This window comes from Heterodontus francisci, chromosome 25 (genome assembly GCF_036365525.1).
Source record: "Heterodontus francisci isolate sHetFra1 chromosome 25, sHetFra1.hap1, whole genome shotgun sequence".
In the NCBI taxonomy this organism is placed as follows: Eukaryota; Metazoa; Chordata; class Chondrichthyes; order Heterodontiformes; family Heterodontidae; genus Heterodontus; species Heterodontus francisci.
This window is the reverse complement of record NC_090395.1, coordinates 21,185,775-21,205,880: the sequence shown is the minus strand read 5'-3', so window position 1 is coordinate 21,205,880 and position 20,106 is coordinate 21,185,775. Positions and strand designations below refer to the sequence as shown.

At 46.0% G+C, this 20,106-nt stretch overlaps 1 protein-coding gene across 1 annotated transcript in view; it reads left to right on the top strand.

Moving 5' to 3' along the window:
* The window catches only part of LOC137383778 (leukocyte surface antigen CD53-like), an 88,477-nt gene that overhangs the window by 49,302 nt on the left and 19,069 nt on the right, over nt 1-20,106 (top strand). The window contains exons 2-4 of the mRNA XM_068056961.1: nt 3,918-3,996; nt 9,027-9,215; nt 11,542-11,616. Of these exons, the coding sequence (XP_067913062.1) occupies nt 3,934-3,996; nt 9,027-9,215; nt 11,542-11,616 (327 nt within the window). The 5' untranslated portion in view covers nt 3,918-3,933. The remainder of the gene's footprint in view (nt 1-3,917; nt 3,997-9,026; nt 9,216-11,541; nt 11,617-20,106) is intronic.

Genomic DNA, 20,106 nt, shown 5'->3' with positions numbered 1-20,106 from the left:
TTTTCTGGTACTGGGCTGTGTTTATAGGACTGAGCTGTGTTTATAGGGCTGGGTTGCTTATGGGACTGAGCTGTGTTTATAGGGCTGGGTTGCTTATGGGACTGGGCTGTGTTTAAGGGACTGAACTGTGTTTATGGGACTGGGCTGTGTTTAAGGGACTGAACTGTGTTTATGGGACTGGGCTGTGTTTAAGGAACTGGGTGTGCTTATGGGACTGGGCTGTGTTTAAGTGGCTGGACTGTATTTAGAGGACTGGGCTGCGTTTAAGGAACTGGCCTGTGTTTATAGGACTGGCCTGTGTTTATAGTACTGGGCTGTGTTTAAGGGACTGGACTGTGTTTGTAGCACTGGGCTGTGTTTATAGGACTGTGTCAGTGTTCATAGCACTGGGATGTGTTTGGCTGATTGGGCTGTGTTTATAGCACTGGACTGTGTTTATAGCATTGGATTGTGCTCATAGTATTGGCCTGTGTTTAAGGAACTAGGCTGTGTTTAAGGGACTGGCTGTGTTTAGGGGACTGGGCTGTGTTTATAGGACTGGGTTGCTTATGGGACTGTGCTGTGTTTAAGGGACTGAACTGTGTTTATGGGACTGGGCTGTGTTTAAGGGACTGAACTGTGTTTATGGGACTGGGCTGTGTTTAAGGGACTGAACTGTGTTTATGGGACTGGGCTGTGTTTAAGGGACTGAACTGTGTTTATGGGACTGGGCTGTATTTAAGGAACTGGGTGTGCTTATGGGACTGGGCTGTGTTTAAGTGGCTGGACTGTATTTAGAGGACTGGGCTGCGTTTAAGGAACTGGCCTGTGTTTATAGGAATGGCCTGTGTTTATAGTACTGGGCTGTGTTTAAGGGACTGGACTGTGTTTATAGGACTGGCCTGAGTTTATAGGACTGGGTCGTGTTTGGTGAACTGGGCTGTGTTTATAGGACTGGGCTGTGTTTATAGAACTGGGCCATATTTATAGGACTGAACTGTGTTTATAGGTCTGGACTGTGTTTAAGGTACTGGACTGTGTTTATAGGACTGGGCTGTGTTTATAGAACTGGGTCATGTTTATAGGACTGAACTGTGTTTATAGGTCTGGACTGTGTTTAAGGTACTGGACTGTGTTTATAGGACTGAGCTGTGTTTATAGAACTGGGCTGTGTTTAGGGGACTGGGCCGTGTTTGACGGTGGAGTGGAATCTGAGCAAGACTGGGCTGGAATATAAAGTGCGGTGGCAGAGGAGGACTGAGACCAGGAGAAACAGGAGTGGAGACCAACTCAACATTAGGCCGAATTTGAAAGAGTAACGTCAGAGAGAAGTCAGAATCAGTGCAGAGAGGAAGAAAGAGGAGAAGCCAAGGAAACTGATATCATGATTGAGCTTAAATGTTGAGATAAGGATTTGAGGTAAGGAACTAGATTAACTAAATTGGGTTTAGAAATTGTGAAGTGTTGAGTTTTGAACCTCAAGATGCCTAAAGCTTTATTTCTGGTAAGTTCATTTAGTAATCTAATAAATAAAAGCGTGACATGGCACCTCAGTTCCATCAGGTGCACATCCTGTAGCATGTAGGAACTCCAGGACGCTTCTTGTGTCCTGGAGAGCCACATATGCAGGAACTGTTGTCAGCTGAAGGACCTAAACTCCATGTTTTAAAGCTTGAGCGGCAGTTGGTGTCACTGCAGTGCATTCACGAGGCTGAGAACTACATGGATAGCATGTTTCTGGAGGTGGTCACCTTTAGAGTGTGCAGGCAGAGAAGGGATGGGTGACCACCAGGAAGTCAAGCAGGTTTAAGCAGCTAGAGCAGGAATCCGTGAGTGCATCTCACTCTCTAAACAGTATTCAGCTCTGTATGCTAGTGCGGGTGATGGCTCCTCTAGGGAGTGCAGCCAGTGCCAAGTCTGTAGCACCATGGGTGGCTGAGCTGTACAAGGGAGCAGGAGGAAAATTGGAAAAGTAATAGTGATAGGGGATTCTATAGCTAGCGGTACAGACAGATGTTTCTGTGGCTGCAGACGTGACTGGTGTGTTGCCTCCCCGGCGCCAGGGTCAAGGAGGTCACTGAACAGTTGCAGAATCTTCTGAAGGGTAAGAGTGAACAGCCGAAGTTTGTGGTCCATATCAGTAGCAACAACACAGGTAGAAAGACGGATGAGGTCCTGCAGGTGGATTTTAGGGAGCTAGGAAAGAGATTAATTCGCAGGACCTCTAAAGGTAGTAATCTCTGGATTACTCCTGCTGCGACAAGCCAGTCCGTACAGAAATAGGAGAATAGAGCAGATAAATGTGCGGCTGGAGAGATGGCGCAGGAGGGAGGGCTTTAGATTCCTAAGGGATTGGGACCAATTCTGGGGGAGCTGGGACCTTTACAGGCCGGTTGGGTTGTACCTAATGTCCTCATGGGCCGTTTTGCTAGTGCTGTTGGAGAGAGTTTAAACTAATTTGGTAGGGAAATGGGGACCTGGATGTAGTATTAGAAGGAGAAACAAGGTGAACAAAGGATTGGGAGAAGAAGAGAGCACTAGAATAAGAAGTAGCAAGGTATTAGGTGGGTCAGACTAAAAGGGAATATATTAAGGTCGAAATTAGGACTACAGTGCATGTATGTCAATTCATGACGTGTGTTAAATAAGCTTGGTGAGCTGCTGCCACATATAGCCACATGGAAATATGATGAAAACGGAGACCTAGCTCAAAAAAGGGCATTACTGCGTTCTAAATATTCCTGGATATGAGGCGTTCAGGAAAGATAGAGGAAAGAAAGGAGGAGGGGTGGCAATTTTGACTAAGGAAAATATTATGGTGCAGAGGAGAGTGGATATTCTGGAGGGGTCATGGACAGAATTTATTTGGTTGGAGTTAAGAATCAAAAGAGGTTCCATTACAATACCGAGTGTATTCTATAGGCCACCAACTAGTGGGAAATTACAGAGGTTCCAAAACTATAGAGGTCACAGAAAGGTAATTGACATGAAATGTCAACTCTGTTTCTCTCTCTCCACAGATGCTGCCTGACCTGTTGAGTATTTCCAGCATTTTCAGTTTTTATTTCAGATTTCTACTATCTGCAGTATTTTGCTTTTTATGAGTGGTGAACAGTTGTTTTTCAGACTGGAGGATGGTATATAGTGATGTTCCCCAAAGGTTGGTATTAGGACTACAGGTTTTCTTGTTATATATTAATGACCTAGACTTGGGTGTACAGGGCACAACTCCAAAACTTGTAGGTGACACAAAATTTGGAAGTATTGTGAACTGTGAGGAGTATAGCGATGGACCTCAAGAGGACGTAGACAGTCTGGTGGAATGGGTGGACATGTGTCAGAAGAAATTTACTGCAGAGAAGTGTGAAGTGATGTCACTTTGGTAGGAAGTAGAGGAGAGGCAATATAAAATAATGGGTACAATTCTAAAGGGGTCTAGGAACAGAGGGGCCTAGGGCTATATGTGCACAAATCATTGACGGTGGCAGAGCAGGTTGAGAAAGTGGTTAAAAAGGCAAATGGAATCTTGGGATTTATAAATAGAGATATAGAGGACAAACACAAGGGAGTTATGATAAACCTTTATAAAATACTGGTTTGGACTCAACTAGAATATGGTGTCCCAATTCTGGGTACTACACTTTAGGAAAGATGTGAAGGCATTGGAGAGGGTGTACAAAAGATTCACGAGAATGGTGTGGGGATGAGGGACTTCCATTACATGGATATATTGGAGAAGCTGGAGTTGTTCTCTTTAGAGAAGAGAAGGTTGAGAGGAGATTTGATGGAGGTGTTTGACTGTGATGTTTTTAAAAATAACTGGGCTATGTTTATAGGCTGGATTGTGCTAAAATAACTGCCTGCGTTTACAGGACTGGGCTATATTTAAATAACTGGATGGTGCAGATATGGAGTAACATTTGCTCTTTCTATTGCAGGTGTGAAAGTCTCAGAATGGCGCAAGGATGTTTAAAGACTCTGAAATACATGCTGTTTGCATTCAACTTAATCTTTTGGGTAAGTGTTGGAGCAGATTCTGAGGACAAAAGTCTACATGACAAAGTACTAATATCCCACACTTGTACAGTGAGCCATTGTCGCACTATCTGTTCCCTCGTTGTATATTAGCAGTGCCCCCCACACTGTACAGTGAGCCAGTGCCTTCTTCACTGACTGTTACTAACCTACTGCACTGTGGGGTGCAGGCTCCATAACATGAGGTAATAATTGTTGCCTAAGTTTCCCCATCTAATGAATTCCAGTTCTGGCTCTGACCGGTTGAGACTGCATTGTGCCTTTGTTCACAAAGGGTCCTCTAACACCTGTGCAGTGCTGATCTCATAGGGAACTGTGATATTGGATATCAGTTCTGGCCAGTGCTCATTCAACCCCTGGCTGTTTTTTTCATATGTTAGATGGAGTGCCTGAGTAACACTCTAGGTACACTGCACCAATTTGGAAATTATTCCAAAATTATTCAGCTCCTCTGTCCTTTGTACAAGTGCCCCTCAAGTCCAATATCCTCCATGCCCATCTGTACCATCACCCCCATCACTTGCCTCATGTTTGACATCCCTGGAAAGTGCCCAGTGTACAGTTGGTGATCATCTGAAGGACATATCTGCTAGACTGGGCCTGTGGCAAGTGGTGAAAGAACCAACAAGAGGAAAAAGCTTACTTGACCTTCTCCTCACCAATCTATGTACTGCGTATGCATCTGTTCATGATAGGACTAGCAGGAGGGACTACCGCACAGACATTGTGGAGACGCATTCCCGTCTTCACACTGAGGTTAGCCTCCAGCATGACTTGTGGTTCTACGAATGGTACTGAAGACTTGTGCTCCAGAGCTAGCCAAGCTGTTCCAGCACAGCTACAACACTGGCATCTACCCAACAATGTGGAAAATTGCACAGGTTTGTCCTGTCCACAAAAGGCAGGACAAATCCAATCCTGCCAATTACGGCCCCTTCATTCTACTCTTGATCATCAGAAATGTGATGCAACGTGTCGTTGACAGTGCTATCAAATGGCAGTTACACAAAAATAACCAGCTCACCGATGCTCAGTTTGGGTTCTGCCAGGGCTACGTGGCTCCAGACCTCATTACAACCTTGGTACAAATATGGACAAAAGAGCTGAATTGAAGAGGTGTGGTGAGAGTGATTGCCTTTTACATCAAGACAGCATTTGACCAAGTATGGCATCAAGGAGCCCCAGCAAAATTGTATAGTGGTAATTACCCTTGAGAAGGTGGTGAGCTTCCTTCTTGAAGAACTGCAGTCCTTGGGTGTAGGTACACCCACCGTGCTGTTAGGAAGGGAGTTTCAGGATTTTAACCCAGCGACAGTGAAGATTCGAGTGCCCAGGTCGATGCCAGGTGGTCCATCCGGTTTCATTTCTTTTCTTAAGCTTCGTAGCGATTTTGACACAACTGAGTGGCTTGTTAGGCCATTTCAGAGGGCATTTAAGAGTCAACCACATTGTTGTGGATCTGGAGTCACATGTAGGCCAGACCAGGTAAGGACAGCAGATTTCCTTCCTTCAAGGACATTGTGAACCAGATGGGTTTTTACAACAAACTTACAGCCAGTGGGGCCGGAATTGGAGGTGGGTCAGATCAAGTGTGGGACTCATGAAGACAAGCCACGGCAGCCATCGCTGAGCTTGCTGGTTGTCCTGAGGGAGAGATCTGTGGTTTGTGCCAAAACCTTCCACTGCACCAGAGGGAAGCGAGATGTCACAGGGAAGCTGGAGGACTGGCACTAGGGGCAGAGCTGCCCCTTGCTTCATCGATGCTGACCTGAATCTAATGCTGGAGGCTGTAAGGGAAGTCCTTTTCCCAGAGGATGGCAAGAGGAGACCACCTTGTTGTGCAGCAGTGTTATCCCTCTTTGCCTCCTCTTCTTCCTCCTCTCATGCCTCCCCTTCCTCCCCCAATGAACTGTCTCCTTCCTGTTCTCAAGGTCCACACCTCTCTGGAGGGCCATGTTATGGAGAATGCAGCAGGCCACCACAATGACAGAGACCCTTGCAGCAGGATATTGGAGGGCATCACCCGACTGGTCCAGACACCAGAATCACATCTTCAGAAGCCCAATGGCCTGCTCAACGGTTGGCCTGCTGAGCAAGTGGCATTGGTGCCTCTGTCCTGGGCTCCCGTAGAGGGATCAGTAGCCATCTCGTCAAGGGATATCCCTTGTCCCCTAGGATCCATCCACGGACTTTGGAGGATGGAGTCAAGATCCAAGGCAAGCTGGACTGGTGGAGAATTAAGGAGTCATGGTAGCTGCCAGGAAAGTGAGCACACACATGAAAGAAGCTCTTGTTGTGGTTGCAGACCAGTGGAATGTTGAGGGAGTGGAAGTGCTTCCTGTTGCTGAATCTCACTGGCTGGTCGCTGGGTGCCTTGATGGTCACATGGCACAAGCGATGCTGTTCTGCACCTGGAGGAATCCAGTGATGGAGGTGAAACCCAATGCCCTCTGTGCCTGCACAGGACCATCTGTGTCAATGTGGATGTAGTACCCTGCCCTCCTGAATATGGCACCATGACCTCCCTGATGGCATGACGAACTGCCGACTGCGAGGTGCCACCTAGGTCTGCAGCTGATCCCTGGAACGAGCCGGTTGCATAGAAATTCAGAGCTCAGTCACCTTGATGACCGCAGGTAACTGCCTGCCAAGGGGGACACGAGGCCTCAAATCATTGAGGTTCAGAGCACACAGGACCGAAACCATCTGCCTGGAAAGGCACAGCTCCGAATGGTTCCGTCATTTGCAGGTAGCTGAATCTTGGACGGTAGACCTGATGTCTTGGATAGTGCCTTCCTCCCCTTGCAGCCCCCTGCTGTGCTTCTCTGGCTTCCTGCTTCCCAGGTGGTTGCATCTGCTGAAGCTCACCCTAGCTCTGTTCAATGTCAGAGTAGCCTGTTCCCATCCAAACTCCCTCAGCTGAGCTTTGTGTGTTCACCAGGCCTTCTTGTTGTTCTTGGGTGTTCTTGTGCATGAAACACAAAATGTTAGCATGCAGGTGCAGCAAGTAATTAAGGCAGCAAGTGGAATTTTGGCCTTTATTGCCAGGGGTTGGAGTCTAAAAATAGGGAAATCTTGTTATAACTATACAGGGTGTTGGTGAGGCCACACCTGGAGTACTGTGTACAGTTTTGGTTCCCGTATTTAAGAAAGGATATACTGGCATTGGAGGCAGTTCAAAAGAGATTCACTAGGCTGATTCCTGGGATGAAGGGGTTGACTTATCAAGAATGGCTAAACAGGTTAGGCCTTTATTCATTAGAGTTTAGAAGAATGAGGGGTGATCTTACTGAAACGTACAAGATTCTGAAGGGGCTTGACAGGGTAGATGTTGAGAAGATGTTTCCACTAGCAGGGTAATCTCAAACTAGGGGAAATAGTTACAGAATAAGGGGACACCCATTTAAAACTGAGATGCAAAGGAATTTCTTCTCTCAGAGGGTAGTGAATGTCTGGAATTCTCTACCCCAGAGAGTTGTGGAGGCTAGATCACTGAAAGTATTTAAAGAGGAGGTAGATAGATTTTTGAAATATTGGGGAGTTGAGGGCTATGAGGAGCTGGCCCGAAAGAGGAGTTGAGGTCTGGGGCAGATCAGCCACGATCTTATTGAATGGGGGGGCAGGCCTGAGGGGCCGAATGGCCTGCTGCTACTCCTATTTCCTATGTTCTTATGTTCCCCTGCCAACCCCAACTGCCCATGTGATGCCTTTGGGCTCACGTCCCTTTCCAGAATCCTACCGCTCATCAGTGAGAAAAGCAAGTCTTCCAACTCCAGCAATGGCTACTCAGTGGCACTTTTGGAGCAGCTGAGCTTTATTTTGGACCTCTGCATTATTTTATCAGCCTTTCCCATAGTTGTCATGGCCCACCGCATTGGTCATGACTTGTATAGCCTGCTGTGGTCCAGACATGGTGTTTTCCCCATACCTCTCTACTAAAAATCTCAAACTGCTCCTGAAAAGCCTGATAATGAGCTCGACAATGAGCTTAACAGCCAATTAATTGAAGGTGTGTGGGTTTGTTGTTCTCTCCCTCCCAGCGTCCCTTTAAAACTGGCTCCGCATTCCAGAGGAGATGTGACCCAGTGCCGACCTCTGAGAACGTGATCTTTAAATTGCACTTGCACCTGTTCCTGCCCCCAGCAGGCTTTAAAAAGCCGGTGCCAAGAGTCTGTGGGGAAAACGCATGGGGAAGAGTGATCATCATATCATAGGGTTTAGATTAGTAATGGAGAAGAGCAAGGAACAATCCAAAGTAGAGTTTCTAAATTGGAAGAGGTCTAACTTCAATGGGATGGGAGGGAATCTAGCCAGGGTAAACTGGAACCAAAGACTGACAGGAAAAACTGTAACGAACAATGGGTGACCTTTAGGGAGAAGATGTTTCAGGTACAGACCTAGGTACATTCAACAAGGGGGAAAGATAGGAGAACCAAAAACAGGCCTCATTGGATGACGAGGGAGATAGAGATAATGATGAAACAAAAAAAAAGATGGTGTGTGATGCATGTCAGGTGAATTCTTCAAGCGAGAATCAGGTCAAATACAATAAGTTGAGAGGGGAAGTGACGAGGAAAATCAGACTGGCCAAGAGAGAATATGAGAATAGAATGGCAGTTAACATAAAAGGGAACACAAAAATCTTATACCAGCATGGATTTGATGGGCCGAATGGCCTCCTTCTGTGCCGAATAACTCTATGACTTTATGACTGTATGACTTTACTGGCTGCTCCTCCCCGTTAGGTTAGCCCTGGCTCTCCCAGTACATTGTTAGGGAGAGCCCATGGATTATGTAAATAATGTGACTTCCGTACATCGGGGCACAGAATGTCCAGACAGCAGCAGCACTGCACAGGGTGTGTGAGGGGTGGGGCGGGGGGGTGGTGCGAGGGAAGGGGACTGCATCTCAACCCCATGGAACAGAGGATCTCTGGAACAGAAGGTCACTGGCTGTGAATAATTATGTAGCTGTTTGAGGAGAAGCTGTGTCAACATGTCCATCTCTTTCAGATCTGTGGATGTGTCATCATGAGTTTGGGGATCTACCTGCTGTGGCTGAATAACTTTGGAGCTTTGCTGTCCAGCCTACCATCTCTCTCCATAGCCAACATCCTGATCATCGTGGGATCAGTCACCATGGTGGTGGCTTTTCTGGGCTGCATGGGAGCTATCAAGGAAAACAAATGCCTGCTTCTGTCAGTAAGTTCTGCCTGTATCTTCAGTCTGTCTTACCTTCAGAACACTAAGCTTTAACCAAGATGGGGAGGTGGGTGGGGGAAGAAGGAATTGGATGACGGTCTCACCCATGGGCAGAAAGAAATCAATTAAAACATCCTCCTCTTTATTTCTTTTGACTTTTAGGACTTTTCTTTTGCTAAAATGGTGAGCTGGATCAGCCATCCAAGCAAAACAAATAGCAAGCGACAGTACAAAAGGAACGAATATCCATTATGTCAGGTCAACACTGAGCATAAATATTTGAAGCAGAGAAAAAAGGAAAACTTGCATTTATATAGCACCTTTCACAACCGCAAAACATCCCAAGTGCTCTACAGCCAATGAAGTGCTTCTTGAAGTGTAGTCAGTGTTGTAATGTAGGAAACGTAGCTGCCATTTTGTGCACAGCAAGATTCCACAAATAGCAATGAGATAAATAGCCAGATATTCCATTTTTAGTGATGTTGGTTGAGAGATAAATATTGCCCAACCCATAAGCTAGGCTGACACTGCAGTGTCGAACTCAGGGAGCAATGAATTGTTGGCGGTGCCGACTTTCAGAAGCGACGTTAAACCAAGGCTCCTTCTTCCCCCTCAGGTGGAAGAAAGGATCACATGGCATCATTTCAAAGCAGAGTACGGGGGTTCTCCCCAGTGTCCCAGCCAATGTTTACCAGTCATCCAACATTACTAAAACAGATCATCTGATCATTTATCTCGTTGCTGTTTGTGGAACCTTGCTGTGTGCAAATTGACTGCCACATTTTCGAACTTATAACAGTTACTAGACCTCCAAAAGTATTGGCTGTAAAGTGCTGTGGGACATCTGAGGTCATGCTGTATAAATACAGGTTCTTTTCCTTCCTTCTCTCTGGCATTGTCCTTTTTGCTCTTCAGATTCGAACTGTCAGAGGACTGTGGTCCCATTTGCACTAGCAGACCACTGGCAACCCACCCAAGTGAACATTTTGTACATCAGAGCTCAGATAATGAGGGTCAAGAAACAATGCGATTTGATTGTAACAGTGCATGACTGCTGTCAGTTTAAAGGGGTGTTGGTGTCACTGTGTCTGGATACCAGTCAGAGGGAGTCAAGAGATTGGAGCATGAGGAAAGAAGATTCAATCTATCACTCCTGCTCCTCTATATACCATGTGCACTGTATCTTATCATGGACTCCAACCACCCATTTAATCTCCTCCCACACACCATATACACTCGATCTCATATCGACTCACTCATTTAGTCTCCTGAAGGAAAGTTCTGTATGCACATGTAATTATCCCTAAAAATGATCAAGTTAGAAACTCCAGCATTTTTAGCTGTCCTTGCATCTCTTCCATTCAGCCCTGACCTGCTACCCTCTGGACAATAACTGTCTCTGTCTACCCCACAGATAGGTAGTGACCCTCCATGTGAACTTATTTCACAACTCATTCATTTTTAGCTGAATTATTTCACTGACTGCAATTCTTCCCCCGAACTTCCTCATTTAAGTTTAATGCCTTCTGAGGTTTGATCCATTGTCAATGGGAGCAATTTCTCTTCGTCAGTATTTCCAATTCTGTGGCTGGGATTTTACAGGCCGCCAGAGGCAGGATCAGAGGTGGTTGGGGGGTGAGGGGGCATGGAGAATTGCAGAGGGTGGCGGGGGAGGCGGTGAGATGGAGGGCCCATCACCTCCCACTGCCCAGTGATCTTCCCGGGATCAGGGTAGGCCGACGACGGCCTTCCCGCACAGAGGACAATTGAGACCTTTAGATGGTGCAGGTTGTGCCCACGGAGGACTCCCACCAGGAACAACTTTACCCCCAGAACCACCCTTTCCCTGGACTAAACAACCACCCTTGCCCTAGTGATTCCGCCTCACCTACCTCTGTTCCGGGGTTCCACCACTGGGCCTGGGTCTGAGGCCTCTGCAGAACCAGCAGTGGCCACCACTCACAGTGACGCTGCCGATACTGCTGAGCTGCCGACCCTCTGATTGGCCAGTAGCTTTTGGAGGCAGGATTCCCCGTCCCTTTAAGTCTCCTAAAACTTTGGCTCAAAAAGACTGGAGGATCACTCTGGGGAGGCATGAAAATGCAGAGGTGGTGTTCTCCCGCCTTTTTGACCTGGCGCTAGATCCTCGCCTCTAGCATGAAATTCAGTGTGTGTGTATGCGTGCGCATGTGTGTGTGTGTGTGTGTGTGTGTGTGTGTGTGTGTGCGCGTGTGTGTGAGGGAGAGGAGGAGGAGGAGGAGGGGCTGGTGTGAGTGTGGGTATTGACTGTCACTCACTGCCTTGTTTCTCTCTCCTGTATCTCTAGTTCTTCATATTGCTCCTCCTGATCCTCATGATTGAAGTTACGGCGGCCATTATTCTCTTCTTCTATGAAACTCAGGTATGTTTGACAACATCTGAATATTTATCATCATGGTTGCAGCTTGAATCAACGTGGAGGGATTTTTAACTTTGGCACCTGTGCAGTGATCTGGCCAATCAATTACAATTCCATTGTAGAAATCCCAGGAGAAGAGTCTGGTGGGGTTCAGAACAGGGGGAGGTTGGGCTCCGACAGATACACTCAGGTGATGATCGTACAAATGACCAACAATCGATTCACTTCAGTGGCTTTTTATTCAGTATAGGGATGGGTAGCATAGTGATAATCTTACTGGACTAGTCATTCAGAGGCCCGAACTAATACTGCAGAGACATTGGCCGGAATTTAATGTTGGATGGGAGGCCCACACACCGGCCGAAAATTCGGTGGTGAGCCCGCCTCCACTGGGCCTGGGGAGCCAAGCCAGGATTGTTTGCTACTCAGGCCCTTACCTGGCCTTGGGCGGGACATCCACCTCCTTGAGGCAGGAAGTCCTGCCTAATGGAGCTACTGGCCAATCAGCAGCCTGGCAGCTCTTAGTCCCAGCAGTGCCACCAGGAGCGGTGGCCACTGCTGGGATTGCTCCCAGCCAAAGGCAGGAAGAGGAAGGATAGCCCCGGAAAGCAGTTAAGTTTTTGGAGCCTAGTCAGGGACAATCAACCAGGCCCCTGCGTGGCAAGGGGTGGGGGGGTGTCAGTTAGGGGGGTGGGGGGAGTGTTGCGTGGTGGGGCAGTTTGGGGTACGGGGCGGCCCTCTGTGGGGCACAAGCTGCCCAATCAGGGCAGCCCACCCCCAGCCCGCAAGAAGGCCACCAGGTTTTACCTGGTGGTGTTCTTGGTGCCTTTGCCATCCAGAAGCTGTGGAGTAAATCCCCGCATCGGCGGGAGAAGGCCCTTAGATGCCAGTTAATTGGCCACTTAAGGCTGTTGATTGGCCTGTTTGCAGCAGGGGCGGGAAGGGATCAGGAATGGCCTCCTCCACCACCCACTCACTTTACGCCCCCCCCCCCCCACCCCCGTCATCATCAGCCCGCTTGTAGGCGGGTGCCGCCATATTCCGGCCATTAGTTAAAATACCATCACGGCAGCTAAGGGAATTTAAAGTCAATTAATTAATGATTCTGGAATAAAATGCTAGTCCCATTAATGATCATGAAACTACTGGATTGTGGTAAGAACCCAACTGGTTCACTAATGCCCTTCAGGGGAATCTGCCATCATTACTCGATCTGGCCTACATGCGTCTCCAAACTAACAGCAATGTGGTTGACTCTTAAATGCCCTCTGAAATGTGGTAGCAAGCCACTAAGTTATATCAAACTGCGACAGAAAGTTCAAATAAAAATAAAAATGGACGGACCACCCGCCCTCGACCTAGGCAATCAAAACGACAAAGGCTCACCCTGTCCTGTCCTAACATCTGGGGACTTGTGCCAAAATTGGGAGAGCCGTCCCACGGACGAGTCAAGGAAAGTCTTATATAGTCATACTCACTGAATCATACCTTACATACAATGTCCCAGACACCACCATCAGCATCCCTGGATATCTCCTGTCACACCGGCAGAACAAACTCACCATTGTTGGCAGCACAGTGTTATACAGTCAGGAGAGAGTGGCTCTGGTAGTCCTTAACATTGATTGCATACCCCCAGAAGTCAAACATGGGCAAAGAAATCTGCTGATTACCACCTAACACCCTCCCTCAGCTGATGAATCAGTACTCCTCCATGCTGAACACCACTTGGAAGAAGCATTGAGGGTAGCAAGGGCACAGAATGTACTATGGGAGGGAGACTTCAAAGTCCATCACAAAGAGTGGCTTGGTAGAAACACTACTGACTGAGCTGGCGAGTCCTGAAGGACATATCTGCCAGCCTGGGCCTGCAGCAGGTGGTGTGAGAACCAACACATGGGAAAAGCCTACTTGGCCTCGTCCTCACCAATCTCCCTATTGCAGATGCATCTGTCTCTGATAGTATTGCTGGGAGTGCCCACCGCACAGTCCTGGAGACAAAGTCCTGTCTGCAAACTGAGGACACTCTGAGTGGATGATCCATCTCGGCCTCTGCCTGAGGTCCCCAGCATCACAGATGCCAGTCTTCAGCCAATTCGATTCACTCCATGTGATATGAAGAAACCACTGAAGGCGCTTGATATAGCTAAGGCTATTGGCCCTGACAACATGTCAGCAGTAGTACTGGAGATTTTTGCTCCAGAACTAGCCACATCCTAAGCCAAACTGTTCCCATACAGCAACAACACAGGCACTTATCTGACAATGTGGAAAATGGCTCAGGTATGTCCTGTCCACAAAAAGCAGGACAAATCAAATCGAGCCAATTATCGCCCTATCAGTCTACTCTCGATCATCAGCAAAGTGATGGAAGTTGTCATCGGCAGTGCTATCAAGTGGCACTTACTCAGCAATAACCTGCTCACTGATGCTCAGTTTGGGTTCTGCCAGGTGCATTCGGCTGTTGACCTCATTGCAGCCTCAGTCCAAACATGGGCAAAAGAAGAGGTGAGGTGAGAGCGACAGCCCTTGGCATCAAGGAAGCATTTGACCAAGTGTGGCATCATGGAGCCTGAGCAGAATTGAAGTCAATGAAAATCATTGGAGACATACCTAGCACAAAGGAAGATAGCTGTGGTTGTTGGAGGCCAATCACCTCAGCCCCAGGACATCACTGCAGGAGCTCCTCAGGGTAGTGTCCAACCATATTCAGCTGCTTCATCAATACCCTTCCCTCCATCACAAGGTCAGAAGTGGGAATATTCACTGATGGTGGCACATTTTTAAATACCATTCGCAACTCCTCAGATACTGTAGCCATCCGTACCCACATGTAGCAAGACCTGAACAACATTCAGGCTTGGGCTGATAAGTGGCAAGTAACACTTGTGCCACACAAGTGCCAGGCAATGACCATTTCCAAGAAGAGAGAATCTAACCATCTCCCCTTGACGTTCAACAGTATTACCATTGCTGAATCCCCCACCATCAATATCTTAGGGGTTACCATTGAACAGAAATTTAACTGGATCTGCCATATAAATGCTGTGGCTACAAGAGCAGGTCAGAGATGGGGAATTCTGTGCTGAGTAAGTCACCTCCTGACTTCCCAAAACCTGTCCAAAATCTACAAGGTACAAGTCAGGAGTGTGATGGAATACTCTCCACTTGCCTAGATGTGTGAGGCTCCAACAATACTCAAGAAGCTCGCACCATCCAGGGCATTCAGAAATGATCTTGGTTCAGAAGATCAAGATGTAAAATCAGTTTGATTGGAGATAAGAAACAGAAAAGGAAAAAAGTCTCTGGTGGGGGTAGTTTATAGGCCCCAGAATAGTAGCAACAAATGTAGGAGAGTATACATCAAGAAACAATGGGCTTGCAAGAAATTGTGGGTGATTTTCATCTGCACATCAATTGGGCAAATCAAGAGAGACAAGAGTGTGTCTAAGACTAGTATTTTAAACTTAAATAAGGGCAATTATTAGAGCATGAAAGCAGAGCTAGCAAAAGTGAACTGGCAAAGTATGTTATGGAATAGGTCAAGAGAGATGCAGTGGCAGACATTTAAGGGGATATTTCAGAATACACAGAATAGACACATTCCAACAAGAAAGAAAAATTTCAAGGAGAGGATCCAACATCCGTGGTCAACTAAAAATGTTAAAGATAGTATCAAACTTAAGGAAAAAGCATATAATTGTGCAAAGATGGGTGGCAGGTCGGAAGATTGGACAGAATATAAAAAGCGGCAAAGAATGACTAAAAGATTAATAAGGAGGGAAAAATTAGAGTATGAGAGAAAGCTGGCGAGAAATATAAAGGCAGATAGTAAGAGTTGCTATGGATAGTTAAAAAAGAAAAGAGATAACAAAGTGAGCATTGGTCCTATAGAAAGTGAGTCTGGGGAATTAATAAGAGAAAATAAGGAGATGGCAGATGAATTGAACAGGTTTTTGCATCAGTCTTCACTATAGAGGATACAAGTAACATCCCAGAAATAGCTGTAAATTAGGAAATGGAAGGGAGGGAGGAACTGAAGAAAATTACAGTCACCAGGGAGGTGGTACTGAACAAATTGTTGGAGCTGTGGGCTGACAAGTCCCCGAGTCCTGATGGACTTCATCCTAGGGTCTTAAAAGAAGTGGCTAGTGAGATAGTCAACGTGTTGGTTTTGATTTTCCAAAATTCCCTAGATTTGGGGAAAGTTCCATTAGATTGGAAAATAGCCAATGCAACTCCTTTATTCAAAAAGGGAGGGAGACAGAAAGCATGAAACTACAGGCCAGTTAGCTTAACATCTGTCATAGGGAAAGTGTTAGAAGCTATTATTAAAGGTCTTATAGCAGGGCGCTTAGAAAAATCCATGGTAATCAGGTAGTGTCAACATGGTTTTGTGAAAGAGAAATCATGTTTAACGAATGTTTTGGAGTTCTTTGAAGAAGTAACATGTGCTATGGATAAAGAGGAACTGGTGGATGTACTGTACTTAGATTTCCAGAAGGCATTTGATAAGGTGCCACATCAAAGATTATTGCAGAAAATAAATGCACATGTTGTAGGGGGTAGCATTTTGGTTGGATAGAAGATTGACTAGCTAATAGGAGACAGATGTAAATGCGTTGGAAGCAGTTCAGAGAAAGTTTACTGGACTAATACCTGGAATGGGTGGGTTTATTTATTTAGAGATACAGCACTGAAACAGGCCCTTCAGCCCACTGAGTCTGTGCCAACCATCAACCACCCATTTCTACTAATCCAACATTAATCCCATTACCCTCTCACATCCCCACCTTCCCTCAATTCCCCTACCTATACTAGGGGCAATTTATAATGGCCAATTTACCTATCAACCTGCAAGTCTTTTGGCTGTGGGAGGAAACTGGAGCACCTGGCAAAAACCCACACAGTCACAGGGAGAACGTGCAAACTCCGCACAGGCAGTACCCAGAATTGAATCCAGGTCACTGGAGCTATGAGGCTGCAGTGCTAACCACTGTGCCACTGTACCGCCCTTATGAGGAAATGTTGGACAGGCTCGGCTTGTATCTGCTGGAGTTTAGAAGAGTAAGAGGCGACTTGATTGAAACATATAAGATCCTGAGGGGTCTTGACAGGGTGGATGTGGAAAGGATGTTTCCTCTTATGGGAGAATCTCGAACTAGGAGTCACTGTTTAAAAATAAGGGGTCGCCCATTTCAGACAGAGATAAGGAGAAATGTTCTCTCTCAGAGGGTTGTGAGTCTTTGGAACTCTCTTCCTCAAAAGGTGGTGGAAGCAGAGTCTTTGAATATTTTTAAGGCAGAGGTGGTTAGATTCTTGATAAGCAAGTGGGTGAAAGGTTATCGGGGTTAGGTGGGAATGTGGAGTTGAGATTATAATTAGATCAGCCGTGATCTTGTTGCATGGCAGAGCAGACTCGAGGGGCAGAGTGGCCTACTCCTGCTTCTAATTTGTCTGTTTGTATGTGTGTTCTTATAGCCAAATCAAATTGGCAAAGGTAGCCTGGAGGATGAGTTCATAAAGTGTATTAGGGACAATTTCTTAGAACAATACATTCGAGAACCTACCAGGGACAAGGCTATTTTGGACTTGGTAATATGTAATGAGACAGGATTAATTAAAGACCTCATAGTAAAGGATCCACCAGGCAAGAGTGATCATAACATGATAGAATTTCACATTCAGTTTGAGGGTGAGAAAAGTGGCTCCATATCTAGTGTCATAAACTTAAATAAAGGCAATTACAACGGTATGAAGAAAGTGTTGGCTAATGTGGACTGGGACAATAGGTTAAAAGGTGAGACATAGAGAAGCAGTGGCTGATATTTATGGAGCTATTTCATAACTTTCAACAAAGAAATATTCCACTGAGGAAGAAAGAAGGATGCACCATCTGTGGCTAACTAAGGAAGTTAAGGGTTGTAACAAATTGAACGAAGAGGCGTACAATGTTGCAAAGATTTGCAGTAGGCCAGAAGATTAGAAAAATTTTAGAAACCAGAAAAGGATGATTTAATAAAAATAGAGAGAGAAATTGAAGTTTGAGAGAAAACTAACAAGAAATGTAAAAACAGATAGTAAAAGCTTCTACAAATATATAAAAAGAAAAAGAGTAGCTAAAGTGAGCAGTGGTCCCTTAGAGGGTGAGACTAGGAAATTAATAATGAGAAACGAGGAAATAGCAGAGACTTTGAACAAGTATTTGTATCTGTCTTTACAGTAGAAGACACAAAAAGCATCCAAAGAATTGTAGAAAATCAGGAGGCAAAAGGGAGGGAGGAACTTAAAACAATCACTATCACTAGATAAAAAAGTAATGGGAGTACTAATGGGACTAAAGACTGACAAGTCCCCTGGATCTGACGGCCTGCATCTGAGTGTCTTAAAGGAACAGGCTGCAGAAATACTGGATGCATTAGTTGAAATCTTCCAAAATTCCCTAGATTCTGGCAAGGTCCCAGCAGTTTGGAAAACTGCAAATATACCACCTCTATTTAAGAAATAAGTCATAGAGTCATAGAGTTATGCGGCACAGAAACAGGCTCTTCGGCCCATCGTGTCAGTGCTGGCCATCAAGCACCTACTTATTCCAATCCCATTTTCCAGAAATTGGCCTGTAGACTTGTATGCTATGGCGTTTCAAGTGCTCATCTAAATACTTCATAAATGTTGTGAGGGTACCTGCCTCTACCACCTCTTCAGGCAGTGTGTTACAATTCCAACCACCCTCTGGGTGAAAAAACTTTTCCTCAAATCCCCTCTAAACCTCCTGCCCCTTACATAATTCTATGCCCCCTGGTTATTGACCCCTCCGCTAAGGGAAAAGGTTTCTTCCTATCTATCCTATCAATTCCCCTCATAATTTTGTAGACCTCAATCAGGTCCCCCCTCAGCCTTCTCTACACTAAGGAAAACATCCCTAGCCTATCCAGTCTCTCTTCTTCACTGAAATGCTCCAGCCCAGGCAAAATCCTGGTAAATCTCCTCTGCACCCTCTTCAGTGCAATCACATCCTTCCGATCGTGTGGTGACCAGAACTGTACACAGTACCCCAGCTGTGGCCTAACTAGTGTTTTATACAGCTCCATCATAACCTCCCTGCTCTCATATTCTATGCATTATCTAATAAAGGCAAGTATCCCATATGCCTTCCTAACCACCTTATCTACCTGTGCTGCTGCCTTCAGTGATCTATGGACAAGTACACCAAGGTCTCTCTGACCCTCTGTACTTCCTAGGGTCCTACCATCCATTGTATATTCCCTTGCCTTGTTAGTCCTCCCAAAATGCATCACCTCACACTTCTCAGGATTAAATTCCATTTGCCACTTCTCTGCCCATCTTACCAGCCCATCTATATCGTCCTGTAATCAAAGGCATTCCTCCTCACTATTTATGATGGCACCAATTTTTGTGTCATCTGCGGACATACTGATCATACCTCCTATATTCATGTCTAAATCATTAATGTACACTACAAACAGCAAGGGTCCCAGCACCGATCCCTGTGGCACACCACTGGTCACAGGCTTCCACTCGCAAAAACAACCGTCGACCATCACCCTCTGCCTCCTGCCACTAAGCCAGTTTTGGATCAAATTTGCCAAATTGCCCTAGATTTCATGGGCTCTTACCTTCTTAACCAATCTCCCATGTGGGACCTTATCAAAAGCCTTACTGAAGTCCATGTAGACAACATCAAGTGCTTTACCCTCATCTACACATCTAGTCACCTCCTCAAAAAATTCAATCAAGTTGGTTAGACACAATCTCCCCCTGACAAAGCCATGCTGACTATCCTTGATTAATCCCTGCTTCTCCAAGTGGAGATTAATCCTGTCCCTCAGAATTATTTCCAATAGCTTCCCGACTACTGATGTTAGTCTCACTGGCCTGTAATTACCTGGTTTATCCCTGCTACCCATCTTGAATAATGGTGCCACATTCGCTGTCCTCTAGTCCTCTGGAACCTCTCCCGTGGCCAGAAAGGATTTGAAAATTTGTGTCAGAGCCCCTGCTATCTCTTCCCTTACCTCACATAACAACCTGGGATACATCTTATCTGGGACTGGGGACTTATCCACTTTTAAGCCCGCTCAAACAGCTAATACTTCCTCCCTTTCAATGCTAATTTGTTCAAGTATATCACAATCCCCCTCCCTGATCTCTCCACCTACATCGTCCTTCTCCATAGTGAACACAGATGAAAAGTAATCATTTAAAACCTCACCTATGTCCTCCAGCTCCACACACAGATTACCATTTTGGTACCTAATGGGGCCTACTCTTACATAAAAGCAAAATACTGCGGATGCTGGAAATCTGAAATAAAAACAAGAAATGCTGGAAATACTCAGCAGGTCTGGCAGCATCTGTGGAAAGAGAAGCAGAGTTAACGTTTCGGGTCAGTGACCCTTCTTCGGAACCCTACTCTTTCCCTGGTTCTCCTCTTGCCCTTAATATACTTATAAAACACTTGGGATTTTCCTT